Below are 18748 nucleotides of genomic sequence, written 5' to 3' on the forward strand. Positions count from 1 at the left end.
CATTAGGGAGGACATCATGTAACATGTCCATTATAAAGGACATCATGTAACATGTCCATTAGGGAGGACATCATGTAACATGTCCATTAGGGAGGACATCATGTAACATGTCCATTAGGGAGGACGTCATGTAACACGTCCGTTAGGGAGGACGTCATGTAACACGTCCGTTATAAAGGACATTATGTAACATGTCCATTATAAAGGACATCATGTAACATGTCCATTAGGGAGGACATCATGTAACATGTCCATTAGGGAAGACGTCATGTAACACGTTATTAGGGAGGACGTCATGTAACACGTCCATTATAAAGGACATCATGTAACATGTCCATTATAAAGGACATCATGTAACATGTCCATTAGGGAGGACATCATGTAACATGTCCATTATAAAGGACATCATGTAACATGTCCATTAGGGAGGACATCATGTAACATGTCCGTTATAAAGGACATTATGTAACATGTCCATTATTATAAAAAAAACATCACGTAACATGTCTATTAGGGAGGACGTCATGTAACATGTCCATTAGGGAAGACGTCATGTAACACGTTCATTAGGGAGGACGTCATGTAACACGTCCATTATAAAGGACATTATATAACATGTCCATTATAAAGGACATCATGTAACATGTCCATTAAGGAGGACATCATGTAACATCTCCATTATAAAGGACGTCATGTAACACGTCCATTATAAAGGACATTATGTAACATGTCCATTAGGGAGGACATCATGTAACATGTCCATTATTATAAAAAACATCATGTAACATGTCCCTTAAGGAGGACGTCATGTAACATGTCCATTAGGGAGGACGTCATGTAACACATCCATTAGGGAGGACGTCATGTAACACGTCCATTATAAAGTACATTATGTAACATGTCCATTAGGAAGGACATCATGTAACATGTCCATTATAAAGGACATTATGTAACACATCCATTAGGGAGGACATCATGTAACATGTCCATTAGGGAGGATGTCATGTAACACGTCCATTATAAAGGACATTATGTAACATGTCTATTAGGAAGGACATCATGTAACATGTCCATTATAAAGGACAATATGTAACACATCCATTAGGGAGGACATCATGTAACATGTCCATTAGGGAGGATGTCATGTAACACGTCCATTATAAAGGACATTATGTAACATGCCCATTAGGAAGGACATCATGTAACATGTCCATTAGGGAGGACGTCATGTAACATGTCCATTATAAAGGACATCATGTAACACGTCCATTAGGGAGGATGTCATGTAACACGTCCATTATAAAGGACATTATGTAACATGTCCATTAGGAAGGACATCATGTAACATGTCCATTAGGGAGGACATAATGTAACATGTCCATTATAAAGGACATCATGTAACACGTCCATTAGGGAGGATGTCATGTAACACGTCCATTAGGGAGGACGTCATTCAACACGTCCATTATAAAGGACATTATGTAACATGTCCACTAGGGAGGATGTCATGTAACACGTCCGTTAGGGAGGACGTCATGTAACACGTCCGTTATAAAGGACATTATGTAACATGTCCATTATAAAGGACATCATGTAACACGTCCATTAGGGAGGACATCATGTAACATGTCCATTAGGGAGGATGTCATGTAACACGTCCATTATAAAGGACATTATGTAACATGTCCATTAGGAAGGACATCATGTAACATGTCCATTAGGGAGGACATAATGTAACACGTCCATTATAAAGGACATTATGTAACATGTCCATTAGGAAGGACATCATGTAACATGTCCATTAGGGAGGACATCATGTAATATGTCCATTATAAAGGACATCATGTAACACGTCCATTAGGGAGGATGTCATGTAACACATCCATTATAAAGGACATCTTGTAACACGTCCATTAGGGAGGATGTCATGTAACACATCCATTAGGGAGGACGTCATGTAACACGTCCATTATAAAGGACATCATGTAACATGTCCATTAGGGAGGTCATCATGTAGCATGTCCATTATAAAGGACATCTTGTAAAATGTCCATTAGGGAGGAAATAATGTAACATGTCCATTATAAAGGACATCATATAATATGTCCATTATAAAGGTCATCATATAACATGTCCATTATAGAGGACATCAAATAACTCGTCCTTTAGGGAGGACATCATGTAACACGTCCATTAGGGAGGACATATTGTAACACGTCCATTCAGGAGGACATCATGTAACGTGTCCATTAGGGAGGACATAATGTAACATGTCCATTATAAAGGACATCATGTAACACGTCCATTAGGTAGGATGTCATGTAACACGTCCATTATAAAGGACATCTTGTAACACGTCCATTAGGGAGGATGTCATGTAACACGTCCATTATAAAGGACATCATGTAACATGTCCATTAGGGAGGTCATCGTGTAGCATGTCCATTATAAAGGACATCTTGTAAAATGTCCATTAGAGAGGAAATAATGTAACATGTCCATTATAAAGGACATCATATAACATGTCCATTATAAAGGACTTCATATAACATGTCCATTATAGAGGACATCAAATAACTCGTCCATTAGGGAGGACATCATTTAACACGTCCATTAGGGAGGACATATTGTAACACGTCCATTCAGGAGGACATCTTGTAACATGTCCATTAGGGAGGACATCATGTAACACGTCCATTAGGGAGTCACCTTGACCTTCCTCAAAGTCAACTTGACCTTCCACAGGTGGCGACTTCTCCTTCCGAGACCTGGGTGTGGGCGAGGCCCTCCCTCACCACGTGAGCTACAGGGGCGAGCTAGGCATGCCGCACCGTGACTACTCTATCAGCGCGGGCTCCGACACGGAGACGGACGGCGTCATGTCACCCGAGCACGCCGTCAGGCTGTGGGGGCGGAGCAACACCAAGTCGGGTCGCAGCTCGTGTCTTTCTAGCCGGGCCAACTCCAACCTGACACTGACCGACACCGAGCATGACAACACGGAGAACGGTAAGCTTTCGTGTACGTCTGTGTATGAGGTCATGTTGCAACTTTAGAGTAGTCCGTGTACAGCAAGTATACATGATGCTTTCAATGTCTGGTGTGCATGAGTGCTGATGGGGACTGCGGTTCATCAACACATCAAATCTAAGATAACTGTGTCTATATTGTCATGCATGGGAATGGTAGCGTGCATGAGTGCTGCCGGGAGCTGAGGGTAACATGAATGCCAACACAAGATATTTGAGCATGGTGGTGGTCGTAACGTGCAGAACCATTTGTGTCTCCAGGCTAGCATGTTAATGAGAGCGTGCATGAGTGCTGCCAAAAGCTGTGTTTTATTGAATGATGAAATCCAACACAAGTGAATGGCAAGCTCAACGTGTCTACGCTGGAGCATGGTGGTTGGTGGTGGTGTGCATGAGTGCCGCCAGAAGCTGTGGTTTATTTGAAGATGCATTTCAACACAAGTGAGAAGCAAGATCGTTGCCTGTGCACTCGAGCGCGGAGGAAGAAGGTGTTGCTTTGATCATATTCATGTCTGAGAGGAATAAGGCGATGTTGCATGATAAATATTTGTATTCACTCTTTGATGGTGAGGTGCAGCACTCGTGCACACTGCCTCCATGCCTGACTGCAGACACACTTACAGTATCTATGAGGTGCAGCACTCGTGCACACTGCCTCCATGCCTGACTGCAGACACACTTACAGTATCTATGAGGTGCAGCACTCGTGCACACTGCCTCCATGCCTGACTGCAGACACACTTACAGTATCTATGAGGTGCAGCACTCGTGCACACTGCCTCCATGCCTGACTGCAGACACACTTACAGTATCTATGAGGTGCAGCACTCGTGCACACTGCCTCCATGCCTGACTGCAGACACACTTACAGTATCTATGAGGTGCAGCACTCGTGCACACTGCCTCCATGCCTGACTGCAGACACACTTACAGTATCTATGAGGTGCAGCACTCGTGCACACTGCCTCCATGCCTGACTGCAGACACACTTACAGTATCTATGAGGTGCAGCACTCGTGCACACTGCCTCCATGCCTGACTGCAGACACACTTACAGTATCTATGAGGTGCAGCACTCGTGCACACTGCCTCCATGCCTGACTGCAGACACACTTACAGTATCTATGAGGTGCAGCACTCGTGCACACTGCCTCCAATCCTGATTGCAGACACACTTACAGTATCTATGAGGTGCAGCACTCATGCACACTGCCTCCATGCCTGACTGCAGACACACTTACAGTATCTATGAGGTGCAGCACTCGTGCACACTGCCTCCATGCCTGACTGCAGACACACTTACAGTATCTATGAGGTGCAGCACTCGTGCACACTGCCTCCATGCCTGACTGCAGACACACTTACAGTATCTATGAGGTGCAGCACTCGTGCACACTCTACCTCCATGCCTGACTGCAGACACACTTACAGTATCTATGAGGTGCAGCACTCATGCACACTGCCTCCATGCCTGACTGCAGACACACTTACAGTATCTATGAGGTGCAGCACTCGTGCACACTGCCTCCATGCCTGACTGCAGACACACTTACAGTATCTATGAGGTGCAGCACTCGTGCACACTGCCTCCATGCCTGACTGCAGACACACTTACAGTATCTATGAGGTGCAGCACTCGTGCACACTCTACCTCCATGCCTGACTGCAGACACACTTACAGTATCTATGAGGTGCAGCACTCATGCACATTGCCTCCATGCCTGACTGCAGACACACTTACAGTATCTATGAGGTGCAGCACTCGTGCACACTGCCTCCATGCCTGACTGCAGACACACTCACAGTATCTATGAGGTGCAGCACTCGTGCACACTGCCTCCATGCCTGACTGCAGACACACTTACAGTATCTATGAGGTGCAGCACTCGTGCACACTGCCTCCATGCCTGACTGCAGACACACTTACAGTATCTATGAGGTGCAGCACTCATGCACACTCTACCTCCATGCCTGACTGCAGACACACTTACAGTATCTATGAGGTGCAGCACTTGTGCACACTGCCTCCATGCCTGACTGCAGACACACTTACAGTATCTATGAGGTGCAGCACTCGTGCACACTGCCTCCATGCCTGACTGCAGACACACTTACAGTATCTATGAGGTGCAGCACTCATGCACACTGCCTCTATGCCTGACTGCAGACACACTTACAGTATCTATGAGGTGCAGCACTCGTGCACACTGCCTCCATGCCTGACTGCAGACACACTTACAGTATCTATGAGGTGCAGCACTCGTGCACACTGCCTCCAATCCTGATTGCAGACACACTTACAGTATCTATGAGGTGCAGCACTCATGCACACTGCCTCCATGCCTGACTGCAGACACACTTACAGTATCTATGAGGTGCAGCACTCGTGCACACTGCCTCCATGCCTGGCTGCAGACACACTTACAATATCTATAAGGTGCAGCACTCGTGCACACTGCCTCCATGCCTGACTGCAGACACACTTACAGTATCTATGAGGTGCAGCACTCATAAACACTCTACCTCCATGCCTGACTGCAGACACACTTACAGTATCTATGAGGTGCAGCACTCATGCACATTGCCTCTATGCCTGACTGCAGACACACTTACAGTATCTATGAGGTGCAGCACTCGTGCACACTGCCTCCATGCCTGACTGCAGACACACTTACAGTATCTATGAGGTGCAGCACTCGTGCACACTGCCTCCATGCCTGACTGCAGACACACTTACAGTATCTATGAGGTGCAGCACTCGTGCACACTGCCTCCATGCCTGACTGCAGACACACTTATAGTATCTATGAGGTGCAGCACTCATGCACACTGCCTCCATGCCTGACTGCAGACACACTTACAGTATCTATGAGGTGCAGCACTCGTGCACACTGCCTCCATGCCTGACTGCAGACACACTTACAGTATCTATGAGGTGCAGCACTCATGCACACTCTACCTCCATGCCTGACTGCAGACACACTTACAGTATCTATGAGGTGCAGCACTCATGCACACTCTACCTCCATGCCTGACTGCAGACACACTTACAGTATCTATGAGGTGCAGCACTCGTGCACATTGCCTCCATGCCTGAGTGCAGACACACTTACAGTATCTATGAGGTGCAGCACTCATGCACACTGCCTCCATGCCTGACTGCAGACACACTTACAGTATCTATGAGGTGCAGCACTCGTGCACACTGCCTCTATGCCTGACTGCAGACACACTTACAGTATCTATGAGGTGCAGCACTCGTGCACACTGCCTCCATGCCTGACTGCAGACACACTTACAGTATCTATGAGGTGCAGCACTCGTGCACACTGCCTCCATGCCTGACTGCAGACACACTTACAGTATCTATGAGGTGCAGCACTCGTGCACACTGCCTCCATGCCTGACTGCAGACACACTTATAGTATCTATGAGGTGCAGCACTCATGCACACTGCCTCCATGCCTGACTGCAGACACACTTACAGTATCTATGAGGTGCAGCACTCGTGCACACTGCCTCCATGCCTGACTGCAGACACACTTACAGTATCTATGAGGTGCAGCACTCATGCACACTCTACCTCCATGCCTGACTGCAGACACACTTACAGTATCTATGAGGTGCAGCACTCATGCACACTCTACCTCCATGCCTGACTGCAGACACACTTACAGTATCTATGAGGTGCAGCACTCGTGCACATTGCCTCCATGCCTGAGTGCAGACACACTTACAGTATCTATGAGGTGCAGCACTCGTGCACACTGCCTCCATGCCTGATTGCAGACACACTTACAGTATCTATGAGGTGCAGCACTCGTGCACACTGCCTCCATGCCTGACTGCAGACACACTTACAGTATCTATGAGGTGCAGCACTCGTGCACACTGCCTCCATGCCTGACTGCAGACACACTTACAGTATCTATGAGGTGCAGCACTCGTGCACACTGCCTCCATGCCTGATTGCAGACACACTTACAGTATCTATGAGGTGCAGCACTCATGCACACTGCCTCCATGCCTGACTGCAGACACACTTACAGTATCTATGAGGTGCAGCACTCGTGCACACTGCCTCCATGCCTGACTGCAGACACACTTACAGTATCTATGAGGTGCAGCACTCGTGCACACTGCCTCCATGCCTGACTGCAGACACACTTACAGTATCTATGAGGTGCAGCACTCATGCACACTCTACCTCCATGCCTGACTGCAGACACACTTACAGTATCTATGAGGTGCAGCACTTGTGCACACTGCCTCCATGCCTGACTGCAGACACACTTACAGTATCTATGAGGTGCAGCACTCATGCACACTCTACCTCCATGCCTGACTGCAGACACACTTACAGTGTCTATGAGGTGCAGCACTCATGCACACTGCCTCCATGCCTGACTGCAGACACACTTACAGTATCTATGAGGTGCAGCACTCATGCACACTGCCTCCATGCCTGACTGCAGACACACTTACAGTATCTATGAGGTGCAGCACTCATGCACACTCTACCTCCATGCCTGACTGCAGACACACTTACAGTATCTATGAGGTGCAGCACTCATGCACACTGCCTCCATGCCTGACTGCAGACACACTTACAGTATCTATGAGGTGCAGCACTCGTGCACACTGCCTCCATGCCTGACTGCAGACACACTTACAGTATCTATGAGGTGCAGCACTCGTGCACACTGCCTCCATGCCTGACTGCAGACACACTTACAGTATCTATGAGGTGCAGGACTCGTGCACACTGCCTCCAATCCTGATTGCAGACACACTTACAGTATCTATGAGGTGCAGCACTCATGCACACTGCCTCCATGCCTGACTGCAGACACACTTACAGTATCTATGAGGTGCAGCACTCGTGCACACTGCCTCCATGCCTGACTGCAGACACACTTACAGTATCTATGAGGTGCAGCACTCGTGCACACTGCCTCCATGCCTGACTGCAGACACACTTACAGTATCTATGAGGTGCAGCACTCATGCACACTCTACCTCCATGCCTGACTGCAGACACACTTACAGTATCTATGAGGTGCAGCACTCATGCACATTGCCTCCATGCCTGACTGCAGACACACTTACAGTATCTATGAGGTGCAGCACTCGTGCACACTGCCTCCATGCCTGACTGCAGACACACTCACAGTATCTATGAGGTGCAGCACTCGTGCACACTGCCTCCATGCCTGACTGCAGACACACTTACAGTATCTATGAGTTGCAGCACTCGTGCACACTGCCTCCATGCCTGACTGCAGACACACTTATAGTATCTATGAGGTGCAGCACTCATGCACACTGCCTCCATGCCTGACTGCAGACACACTTACAGTATCTATGAGGTGCAGCACTCGTGCACACTGCCTCCATGCCTGACTGCAGACACACTTACAGTATCTATGAGGTGCAGCACTCATGCACACTCTACCTCCATGCCTGACTGCAGACACACTTACAGTATCTATGAGGTGCAGCACTCATGCACACTCTACCTCCATGCCTGACTGCAGACACACTTACAGTATCTATGAGGTGCAGCACTCGTGCACATTGCCTCCATGCCTGAGTGCAGACACACTTACAGTATCTATGAGGTGCAGCACTCGTGCACACTGCCCCCATGCCTGATTGCAGACACACTTACAGTATCTATGAGGTGCAGCACTCGTGCACACTGCCTCCATGCCTGACTGCAGACACACTTACAGTATCTATGAGGTGCAGCACTCGTGCACACTGCCTCCATGCCTGACTGCAGACACACTTACAGTATCTATGAGGTGCAGCACTCGTGCACACTGCCTCCATGCCTGATTGCAGACACACTTACAGTATCTATGAGGTGCAGCACTCATGCACACTGCCTCCATGCCTGACTGCAGACACACTTACAGTATCTATGAGGTGCAGCACTCGTGCACACTGCCTCCATGCCTGACTGCAGACACACTTACAGTATCTATGAGGTGCAGCACTCGTGCACACTGCCTCCATGCCTGACTGCAGACACACTTACAGTATCTATGAGGTGCAGCACTCGTGCACACTGCCTCCATGCCTGACTGCAGACACACTTACAGTATCTGTGAGGTGCAGCACTCGTGCACACTCCCTCCATGCCTGACTGCAGACACACTTACAGTATCTATGAGGTGCAGCACTCGTGCACACTGCTTTCATGCCTGACTGCAGACACACTTACAGTATCTATGAGGTGCAGCACTCATGCACACTGCCTCCATGCCTGACTGCAGACACACTTACAGTATCTATGAGGTGCAGCACTCATGCACATTGCCTCCATGCCTGACTGCAGACACACTTACAGTATCTATGAGGTGCAGCACTCGTGCACACTGCCTCCATGCCTGATTGCAGACACACTTACAGTATATATGAGGTGCAGCACTCATGCACACTGCCTCCATGCCTGACTGCAGACACACTTACAGTATCTGTGATGTGCAGCACTCGTGCACACTGCCCCCATGCCTGACTGCAGACACACTTACAGTATCTATGAGGTGCAGCACTCGTGCACACTGCCTCCATGCCTGACTGCAGACACACTTACAGTATCTATGAGGTGCAGCACTCGTGCACACTGCCTCCATGCCTGACTGCAGACACACTTACAGTATATATGAGGTGCAGCACTCATGCACACTGCCTCTATGCCTGACTGCAGACACACTTACAGTATCTATGAGGTGCAGCACTCATGCACACTGCCTCTATGCCTGACTGCAGACACACTTACAGTATCTATGAGGTGCAGCACTCGTGCACACTGCCTCCACACTTCCAGTATGAGTGAGTGAGCTCACAATCATTGATATTGTTCAGATGTTCCTTCACCTGACTTGGTTGGATGGGATGATTGTGTGAGGACGTTGGAGGACATTCATAAAGGGATGAAGGGATGATGCGATGAAGTGATTAAGTCAATATTGATGGAATGATGAAGTGATGGAATGATGAAGTGATGAAATTATGAAGTGATGAAGTGATGGAATGATGAAGTGATGAAATGATGAAGTGATGGAATGATGAAGTGATGGAATGATGAAGTGATGAAATGATGAAGTGATGGAATTATGAAGTGATGGAATGATGTAGTGATGAAATGATGGAGTGATGAAGTGATGGAATGATGAAGTGATTAAATGATGAAGTGATGGAATGATGAAGTGATGGAATGATGAAGTGATGGAATGATTAAGTGATGGAATTATGAAGTGATGGAATGATGAAGTGATGAAATGATGAAGTGATGGAATGATGAAGTGATGAAATGATGAAGTGATGGAATGATGGAATGATGAAGGGATGAAGAGATGAAGGGATGAAGGGATGAAGGGATGAAGTGATGAATGGATAAAGAGATGAAGTGATGTAAAGATGAGGTGATGAAATGATGAAGTGATGGAATGATGAAGTGATGGAATGATGAAGTGATGAAATGATGAAGTGATGAAATTATGAAGTGATGGAATGATGAAGTGATGAAATTATGAAGTGATGGAATTATGAAGTGATGGAATGATGAAGTGATTGTATGATGAAGTGATGGAATGATGAAGTGATGGAATGATAAAGTGATGGAGTGATGAAGGGATGAAGTGATGAACCGATGAAGATATAGTGATGAAATGATTAAGTGATATTGATGAAATGATGAAGTGATGAAATGATGAAGTGATGAAATGATGGAATGATGAAGTGATGAAATTATGAAGTGATGAAGTGATGGAATGATGAAGTGATAAAATGATGAAGTGATGGAATTATGAAGTGATGGAATGATGAAGTGATGAAATGATGAAGTGATGAAGTGATGGAATGATGAAGTGATGGAATTATGAAGTGATGGAATGATGAAGTGATGAAATGATGAAGTGATGGAATGATGAAGTGATGGAATGATGAAGTGATGAAATGATGAAGTGATGGAATGATGGAATGATGAAGGGATGAAGAGATGAAGTGATGAAGGGATGAAGGGATGAAGTGATGAAGGGATAAAGAGATGAAGTGATGTAAAGATGAGGTGATGAAATGATGAAGTGATGGAATGATGAAGTGATGGAATGATGAAGTGATGAAATGATGAAGTGATGGAATGATGAAGTGATGAAATTATGAAGTGATGGAATTATGAAGTGATGGAATGATGAAGTGATTGTATGATGAAGTGATGGAACGATGAAGTGATGAAGTGATGGAATGATGAAGTGATGGAATGATGAAGTGATGAAGTGATGGAATGATGAAGTGATGGAGTGATGAAGGGATGAAGTGATGAACCGATGAAGATATAGTGATGAAATGATTAAGTGATATTGATGAAATGATGAAGTGATGAAATGATGAAGTGATGAAATGATGAATTGATGGAATGATGAAGTGATGGAATGATGAAGTGATGAAGGGATGAAGAGATGAAGTGAGGAAGTGATGAATGGATAAAGTGATGAAGGGATGAAGAGATGAAGTGATGGAATGATGAGGTGATGAAGTGATGGAATGATGAAGTGATGGAGTGATGAAGGGATGAAGTGATGAACCGATGAAGATATAGTGATGAAATGATTAAGTGATATTGATGAAATGATGAAGTGATGAAATGATGAAGTGATGAAATGATGAAGTGATGAGTTGATGGAATGATGAAGTGATGGCATGATGAAGTGATGAAGGGATGAAGAGATGAAGTGAGGAAGTGATGAATGGATAAAGTGATGAAGGTATGAAGAGATGAAGTGATGGAATGATGAGGTGATGAATGGATGAAGGTATGAACAAGTTAGTGTTGGTAGGACTGCAGATAATGTTCCATGTTGGCAGAGAACCAGGAGGTGCAATAAAAGTGTCACACTTGCCACATAACAACATGATTGTCTGATCTTTAATCACAGGGCTTTTATTTTGAAAGGATAGCTTGGTAGATTGATGTCTGTGAGGTTCAGTGCCAGGAGAGTGAGGGTGTAGAAACGTTATGTCTCAGTCGGGTGCTGCCCTGGAAACTCACCTTCTTACCTTTGATACAAGCAGAGTGTTTACTTGTGTGTGATATCATGTGTGATACAAGCAGTCCTGCATTGTGTGTGATATCATGTGTGATACAAGTAGTCCTGCAGCGTGTTCACTTGTGTGTGATATCATCTGTGATACAAGCAGTCCTGCAGAGTGTTTACTTGTGTGTGATATCATGTGTGATACAAGCAGTCCTGCAGCGTGTTCACTTGTGTGTGATATCATGTGCGATACAAGCAGTCCTGCAGTGTGTTCACTTGTGTGTGATATCATGTGTGATACAAGCAGTCCTGCATTGTGTGTGATATCATGTGTGATACAAGCAGTCCTGCAGCGTGTTCACTTGTGTGTGATATCATCTGTGATACAAGCAGTCCTGCAGAGTGTTTACTTGTGTGTGATATCATGTGCGATACAAGCAGTCTTGCAGCGTGTTCACTTGTGTGTGATATCATGTGTGATACAAGCAGTCCTGCAGCGTGTTCACTTGTGTGTGATATCATGTGTGATACAAGCAGCCCTGCAGCGTGTTCACTTGTTTGTGATATCACGTGTGATACAAGCAGTCCTGCAGCGTGTTCACTTGTTTGTGATATCATGTGTGATACAAGCAGTCCTGCAGCGTGTTCACTTGTTTGTGATATCATGTGTAATACAAGCAGTCCTGCAGACTGTTTACTTGTGTGTGATATCATGTGTGATACAAGCAGTCCTGCAACGTGTTCACTTGTGTGTGATATCATGTGTGATACAAGCAGTCCTGCAGAGTGTTTACTTGTGTGTGATATCATGTGTGACACAAGCAGTGTGTTTACTAGTGTGTGATATCATGTGCAATACAAGCAGTCCTGCAACGTGTTTACTTGTGTGTGATATCATGTGTGATACAAGCAGTCCTGCAGCGTGTTTACTTGTGTGTGATAGCATGTGCGATACAAGCAGTCCTGCAGCGTGTTTACTTGTGTGTGATATCATGTGTGATACAAGCAGTCCTGCAGAGTGTTTACTTGTGTTTGATATCATGTGCGATACAAGCAGTCCTGCAGAGTGTTTACTTGTGTGTGATATCATGTGCGATACAAGCTGTCCTGCAGCGTGTTCACTTGTTTGTGATATCATGTGTAATACAAGCAGTCCTGCAGACTGTTTACTTGTGTGTGATATCATGTGTGATACAAGCAGTCCTGCAACGTGTTCACTTGTGTGTGATATCATGTGTGATACAAGCAGTCCTGCAGAGTGTTTACTTGTGTGTGATATCATGTGTGACACAAGCAGTGTGTTTACTAGTGTGTGATATCATGTGCAATACAAGCAGTCCTGCAACGTGTTTACTTGTGTGTGATATCATGTGTGATACAAGCAGTCCTGCAGCGTGTTTACTTGTGTGTGATATCATGTGCGATACAAGCAGTCCTGCAGCGTGTTTACTTGTGTGTGATATCATGTGTGATACAAGCAGTCCTGCAGAGTGTTTTGTTGTGTGTGATACAAGCAGTCCTGCAGCGTGTTTACTTGTGTGTGATATAATGTGCGATACAAGCAGTCCTGCAGTGTGTTTACTAGTGTGTGATATCATGTGCAATACAAGCAGTCCTGCAACGTGTTTACTTGTGTGTTATATCATGTGTGATACAAGCAGTCCTGCAGCGTGTTTACTTGTGTGTGATATAATGTGCGATACAAGCAGTCCTGCAGTGTGTTTACTTGTGTGTGATATCATGTGTGATACAAGCAGTCCTGCAGAGTGTTTACTTGTGTTTGATATCATGTGCGATACAAGCAGTCCTGCAGAGTGTTTACTTGTGTGTGATATCATGTGCGATACAAGCTGTCCTGCAGAGTGTTTACTTGTGTGTGATATCATTTGCGATACAAGCAGTCCTGCAGAGTGTTTACTTGTGTGTGATATCATGTGTGATACAAGTCAATATAAACAAATAATGATAGTTACATATTACTTACACATTCTAAGTCTCCAAGACATATTAAAAAGTATCCAGTAACAAACGTGTCCGCATCATTCAACTTACCGCATCATGAGCTTAACTTCATGAATTATTGTGACCTCCAGGTGTCACCAAAAAAACAAAACAATAACCACTCCACTTCAACTTAAAGACAGCATAACTTTTAACTTAACTTTCCAGATGTTAATATTAAATATGTTTTTAACAACTACCATTGTACTGTTTGACTCTTTTCACTTCATCAAACCTTTTACATTCACTACTAAATAATACAAGTATGTATGATGGTGGTAAGCTACATTTAATAATAATAATAATAATAATAATAATAATAATAATAATAATAATAATAATAATAATAAACACATTGATGGTGCTAAGCTACATTTAATAATAATAATAATAATAATAATAATAGTAATAATAATAATACTGCGATGAGGTGGCGACTTGTCCAGGGTGTACCCCGCCTTCCGCCCGATTGTAGCTGAGATAGGCGAAGGAAATAAGCGGTAGAAAATGGATGGATGGATAATAATAATAATAATAATAATAATAATAAAAATAATAATTACATTGATAGTTGTAAGCTACATTAAATAATGATCAATCAATCAATCAATCAATCAATGTTTATTTATATAGCCCTAAATCACAAGTGTCTCAAAGGGCTGTACAAGCCACAACGACATCCTCGGTACAGAGCCCACATACGGGCAAGGAAAACTCACCCCAGTGGGACGTCAATGTGAATGACTATGAGAAACCTTGGAGAGGACCGCATATGTGGGTAACCCCCCCCTCTAGGGGAGACCGAAAGCAATGGATGTCGAGTGGGTCTGACATAATATTGTGAAAGTCCAACACATCAGCGAAAGTCCAGTCCATAGTGGGGCCAGCAGGAACCATCCCGAGTGGAGACGGGTCAGCAGCGTAGAGATGTCCCCATCTGATGGACAGGCTAGCGGTCCACCCCGGGTTGGGAGCAGAGTAGAAAAGAAAAGAAAAGAAACGGCAGATCAACTGGTCTAAAAAGGGAGTCTATTTAAAGGCTAGAGTATACAAATGAGTTTTAAGATGAGACTTAAATGCTTCTACTGAGGTAGCATTTCTAACTTTTACCGGGAGGGCATTCCATAATATTGGAGCCCGAATAGAAAACGCTCTATAGCCCGCAGACTTTTTTTGGGCTCTGGGAATCACTAATAAGCCGGAGTTCTTTGAACGCAGATTTCTTGCCGGGACATATGGTACAATACAATCGGCAAGATAGGCAGGAGCTTGACCGTGTAGTATTTTTTACGTAAGTAGTAAAACCTTAAAGTCGCATCTTAGGTGCACAGGAAGCCAGTGCAAGTGAGCCAGTATAGGCGTAATATGATCAAACTTTCTTGTTTTTGTCAAAAGTCTAGCAGCTGCATTTTGTACCATCTGTGATCTTTTAATGCTAGACATAGGGAGGCCCGAAAATAAAACGTTACAGTAATCGAGACGAGATGTAACGAACGCATGGATAATGATCTCAGCATCGCTTGTGGACAAAATGGAACGAATTTTAGCGATATTACGGAGATGAAAGAAGGCCGTTTTAGTAACACTCTTCATGTGCGACTCAAAAGAGAGAGTTGTTTTAGTAACACTCTTAATGTGCGACTCAAAGGAGAGAGTTGTTTTAGTAACACTCTTAATGTGCGACTCAAACGAGAGAGTTGGGTGGAAGATAATACCCAGATTCTTTACAGAGTCGCCTTGTTTAATTGTTTGGTTGTCAAATGTTAAGGTGGTATTATTAAATAGATGTCGGTGTTGAGCAGGACCGATAATCAGCATTTCCGTTTTCTTAGCGTTGAGTTGCAAAAAGTTAGCGGACATCCATTGTTTAATTTAATTAAGACACGCCTCCAGCTGACTACAATCCGGCGTGTTGGTCAGCTTTAGGGGCATGTAGAGTTGGGTGTCATCAGCATAACAGTGAAAGCTAACACCGTATTTGCGTATGATGTCACCTAGTGGCAGCATGTAAATACTAAAGAGTGCAGGGCCAAGAACCGAACCCTGGGGAACTCCGCACGTTACCTTGACATAGTCCGAGGTCACATTGTTATGGGAGACACACTGCATCCTGTCAGTAAGATAAGAGTTAAACCAAGACAAGGCTAAGTCTGTCATCCCAATACGCGTTTTGATACGCTCGAATAAAATATTATGATCAACAGTATCGAAAGCGGCGCTAAGATCAAGAAGCAGCAACATAGATGACGCATCAGAATCCATCGTTAGCAATAGATCATTAGTCATTTTTGCGAGGGCTGTCTCCGTAGAGTGATTTGCCCTGAAACCGGACTGAAAAGGTTCACAGAGATTGTTAGACGCTAAGTGTTCATTTAGCTGCTGTGCAACAATTTTTTCGAGGATTTTCGAGATAAACGGAAGGTGTGACACCGGCCGGTAGTTTACCATGAGATCAGGATCGAGGTTAGGTCTTTTGAGTAGAGGATGAATAACCGCTTTTTTGAATGCTAGGGGAACAGTGCCAGAGGAAAGTGATAAGTTTATAATATTTAACACTGATGGACCTAATAATACAAAAAGCTCCTTGATAAGTTTCCCAGGAATTGGGTCAAGTAAACATGTTGTTTGTTTTGTCCCATTTACACATTTTGACAATTCCTCCAATGTTATTTCATCAAAGAGAGAGAAACTATTTTGGAGGGCGGTATCCGTCGTATATACAGTCGTATCTGTGTTAATAGAACCCAGTTGTAGCTGAGATGCATTGTCTTTAATCTCTTTTCTAATGACTTCAATTTTCTTATTAAAGAAATTCATAAAGTCATCTGCTGAGTGGGTGGAGCTACTGGGAGGAGTCCCTTGTTGGGTTAGCGATGCTACTGTACTAAACAGAAATTTAGGATCGTTTTTGTTGAGGTGGATGAGATTTGAGTAATATTTAGCTTTAGCTGAGGTAAGCATGCGTTTATAAGTTATTAAACTATCACACCATGCTTGATGGAAAACCTCAAGTTTAGTCGCACGCCATTTGCGTTCCAGCTTTCTACATGATAATTTCTGGGCTTTAGTTTCTTCTGTAAACCATGGGGTACGCCTTTTAGGGGCCCTTTTTAGCTTTAGCGGTGCTACAATATCAATGGTGTTGCGCAGGGCGTCGTTAAAGTTGTTAGTGAGGTTATCAATAGAGCCCACATAATTTGGGAATGGTGCCATTACCGAAGGCAGTAGGTCAGTAAGAGTCGTCGTTGTGGGAGCATTAATGTTGCGGGTGCTATAGTAGTTATTATTATTATTATTAGTTTGTTGACAAAGAGTCAGAACTTCGAATTTTATAAGGTAATGGTCGGACATTACTTTAGTGTACGGGAGTATTGTAACTTTAGAGGTGGTGACACCCCTGACAAGCACTAGATCTATCGTATTACCGTTGCGATGCGTGGGTTCATTTATTATTTGTGTAAGACCACAGCTATCAATTATAGTCTGGAGCGCCACGCATGGAGGGTCCGATGGGGTATTCATATGGATATTAAAGTCCCCCATTATGATTATATTGTCAGCGTGCGTCACTAGATCAGCAACAAACTCTGAGAATTCACTGATGAAGTCCGAATAGGGCCCAGGGGGGCGGTAGATAACAGCCAGGTGGAGAGGCAGCGGTGTGACAAACCTCAAAGTGAGCACCTAAAACGAGTTATATTTATTATTTAGGTTAGGTGTAAGATTATAGTTTTCATTGTATATTAGTGCGACACCCCCTCCCCTTTTAAGAGGTCGGGCAACATGTGTATTGGTATAGCCAGGAGGAGATGCCTCATTTAGCGCAAAAAAAATCGTCTGGTTTGAGCCAGGTCTCGGCGAGACCAACGACGTCAAGTTTGTTGTCTCTAATGACTTCATTAACTAATAGCGTTTTGGAAGATAATGATCTTATGTTTAAAAAGCCCATATTATAGGTAGTGGGCTGTTTTGAGGATTGTTTGTTGAAATTATCCGAAGTAGCAATATTAATAATGTTGCGTTTATTATGCGAATTGCACTTTAAATAGTTTCGACCATATCTATGAATTGATACGACGGGGATATTCAGATTGTTTGCTTGATGTTGCGTTAAACTGAACGCATCATAGTTAGCTACCTCGGTACAATGTATGTCTGCCTCTGACACGGTCACAAAAGAAAAAACATTATGTGAGTTGTGTTTTATTCTAAGAGAATTGCTATGTGTGCAGGGATTATCCAGCCTGACGCCGGCTAGTTCTAGTTTAAATGGCTTCTTACCCGGAGACTCCACGCTTCTTTGGTTAGCTTTTCTCTTTGTTGTTAGCCCAGCTCGGCATCCCCGCTTCTGCTTCCGCTCGCACCGCCTATGTCGTCTCCATTGGCGGTCACCGCTAGCACTTGACTCCGCTGCTACAAAGGCCGCTCGATGTAGCCCACGAAGTATTCCCATGCTAGCGAGGAGGTCCACCGTACATGCATCTTTCAGTCTATAACGACCCGATCCATCCACATCCAGAATTGTCTGTCGGTCATATGTGATCACAGAGTGTTCACGCTTTGAGCCAGCCATGAAATTGACAGAAATGACGGGTGTTTTTTGCCAAATCGCTCTACACTCCCAAGAGCGTTAGCAGAGCCGCTGCATTCTCATGCGATGCGCCGCCATTTTTT

General features: G+C 44.5%; 1 protein-coding gene across 18 annotated transcripts in view; it reads left to right on the forward strand.

The window, feature by feature from the left end:
* tenm4 (teneurin transmembrane protein 4) overlaps positions 1 to 18748 on the forward strand; it is a 312747-nt gene that overhangs the window by 44909 nt on the left and 249090 nt on the right. For all 18 annotated transcript variants that reach the window (XM_062060986.1, XM_062060970.1, XM_062060972.1 and 15 more), the window contains exon 3: positions 2746 to 3009. In XM_062060986.1, coding sequence (XP_061916970.1) covers positions 2746 to 3009 — 264 coding nt within the window. The remainder of the gene's footprint in view (positions 1 to 2745; positions 3010 to 18748) is intronic.

Source organism: Entelurus aequoreus, linkage group LG10, assembly GCF_033978785.1.
Source record: "Entelurus aequoreus isolate RoL-2023_Sb linkage group LG10, RoL_Eaeq_v1.1, whole genome shotgun sequence".
NCBI lineage: Eukaryota > Metazoa > Chordata > Actinopteri > Syngnathiformes > Syngnathidae > Entelurus > Entelurus aequoreus.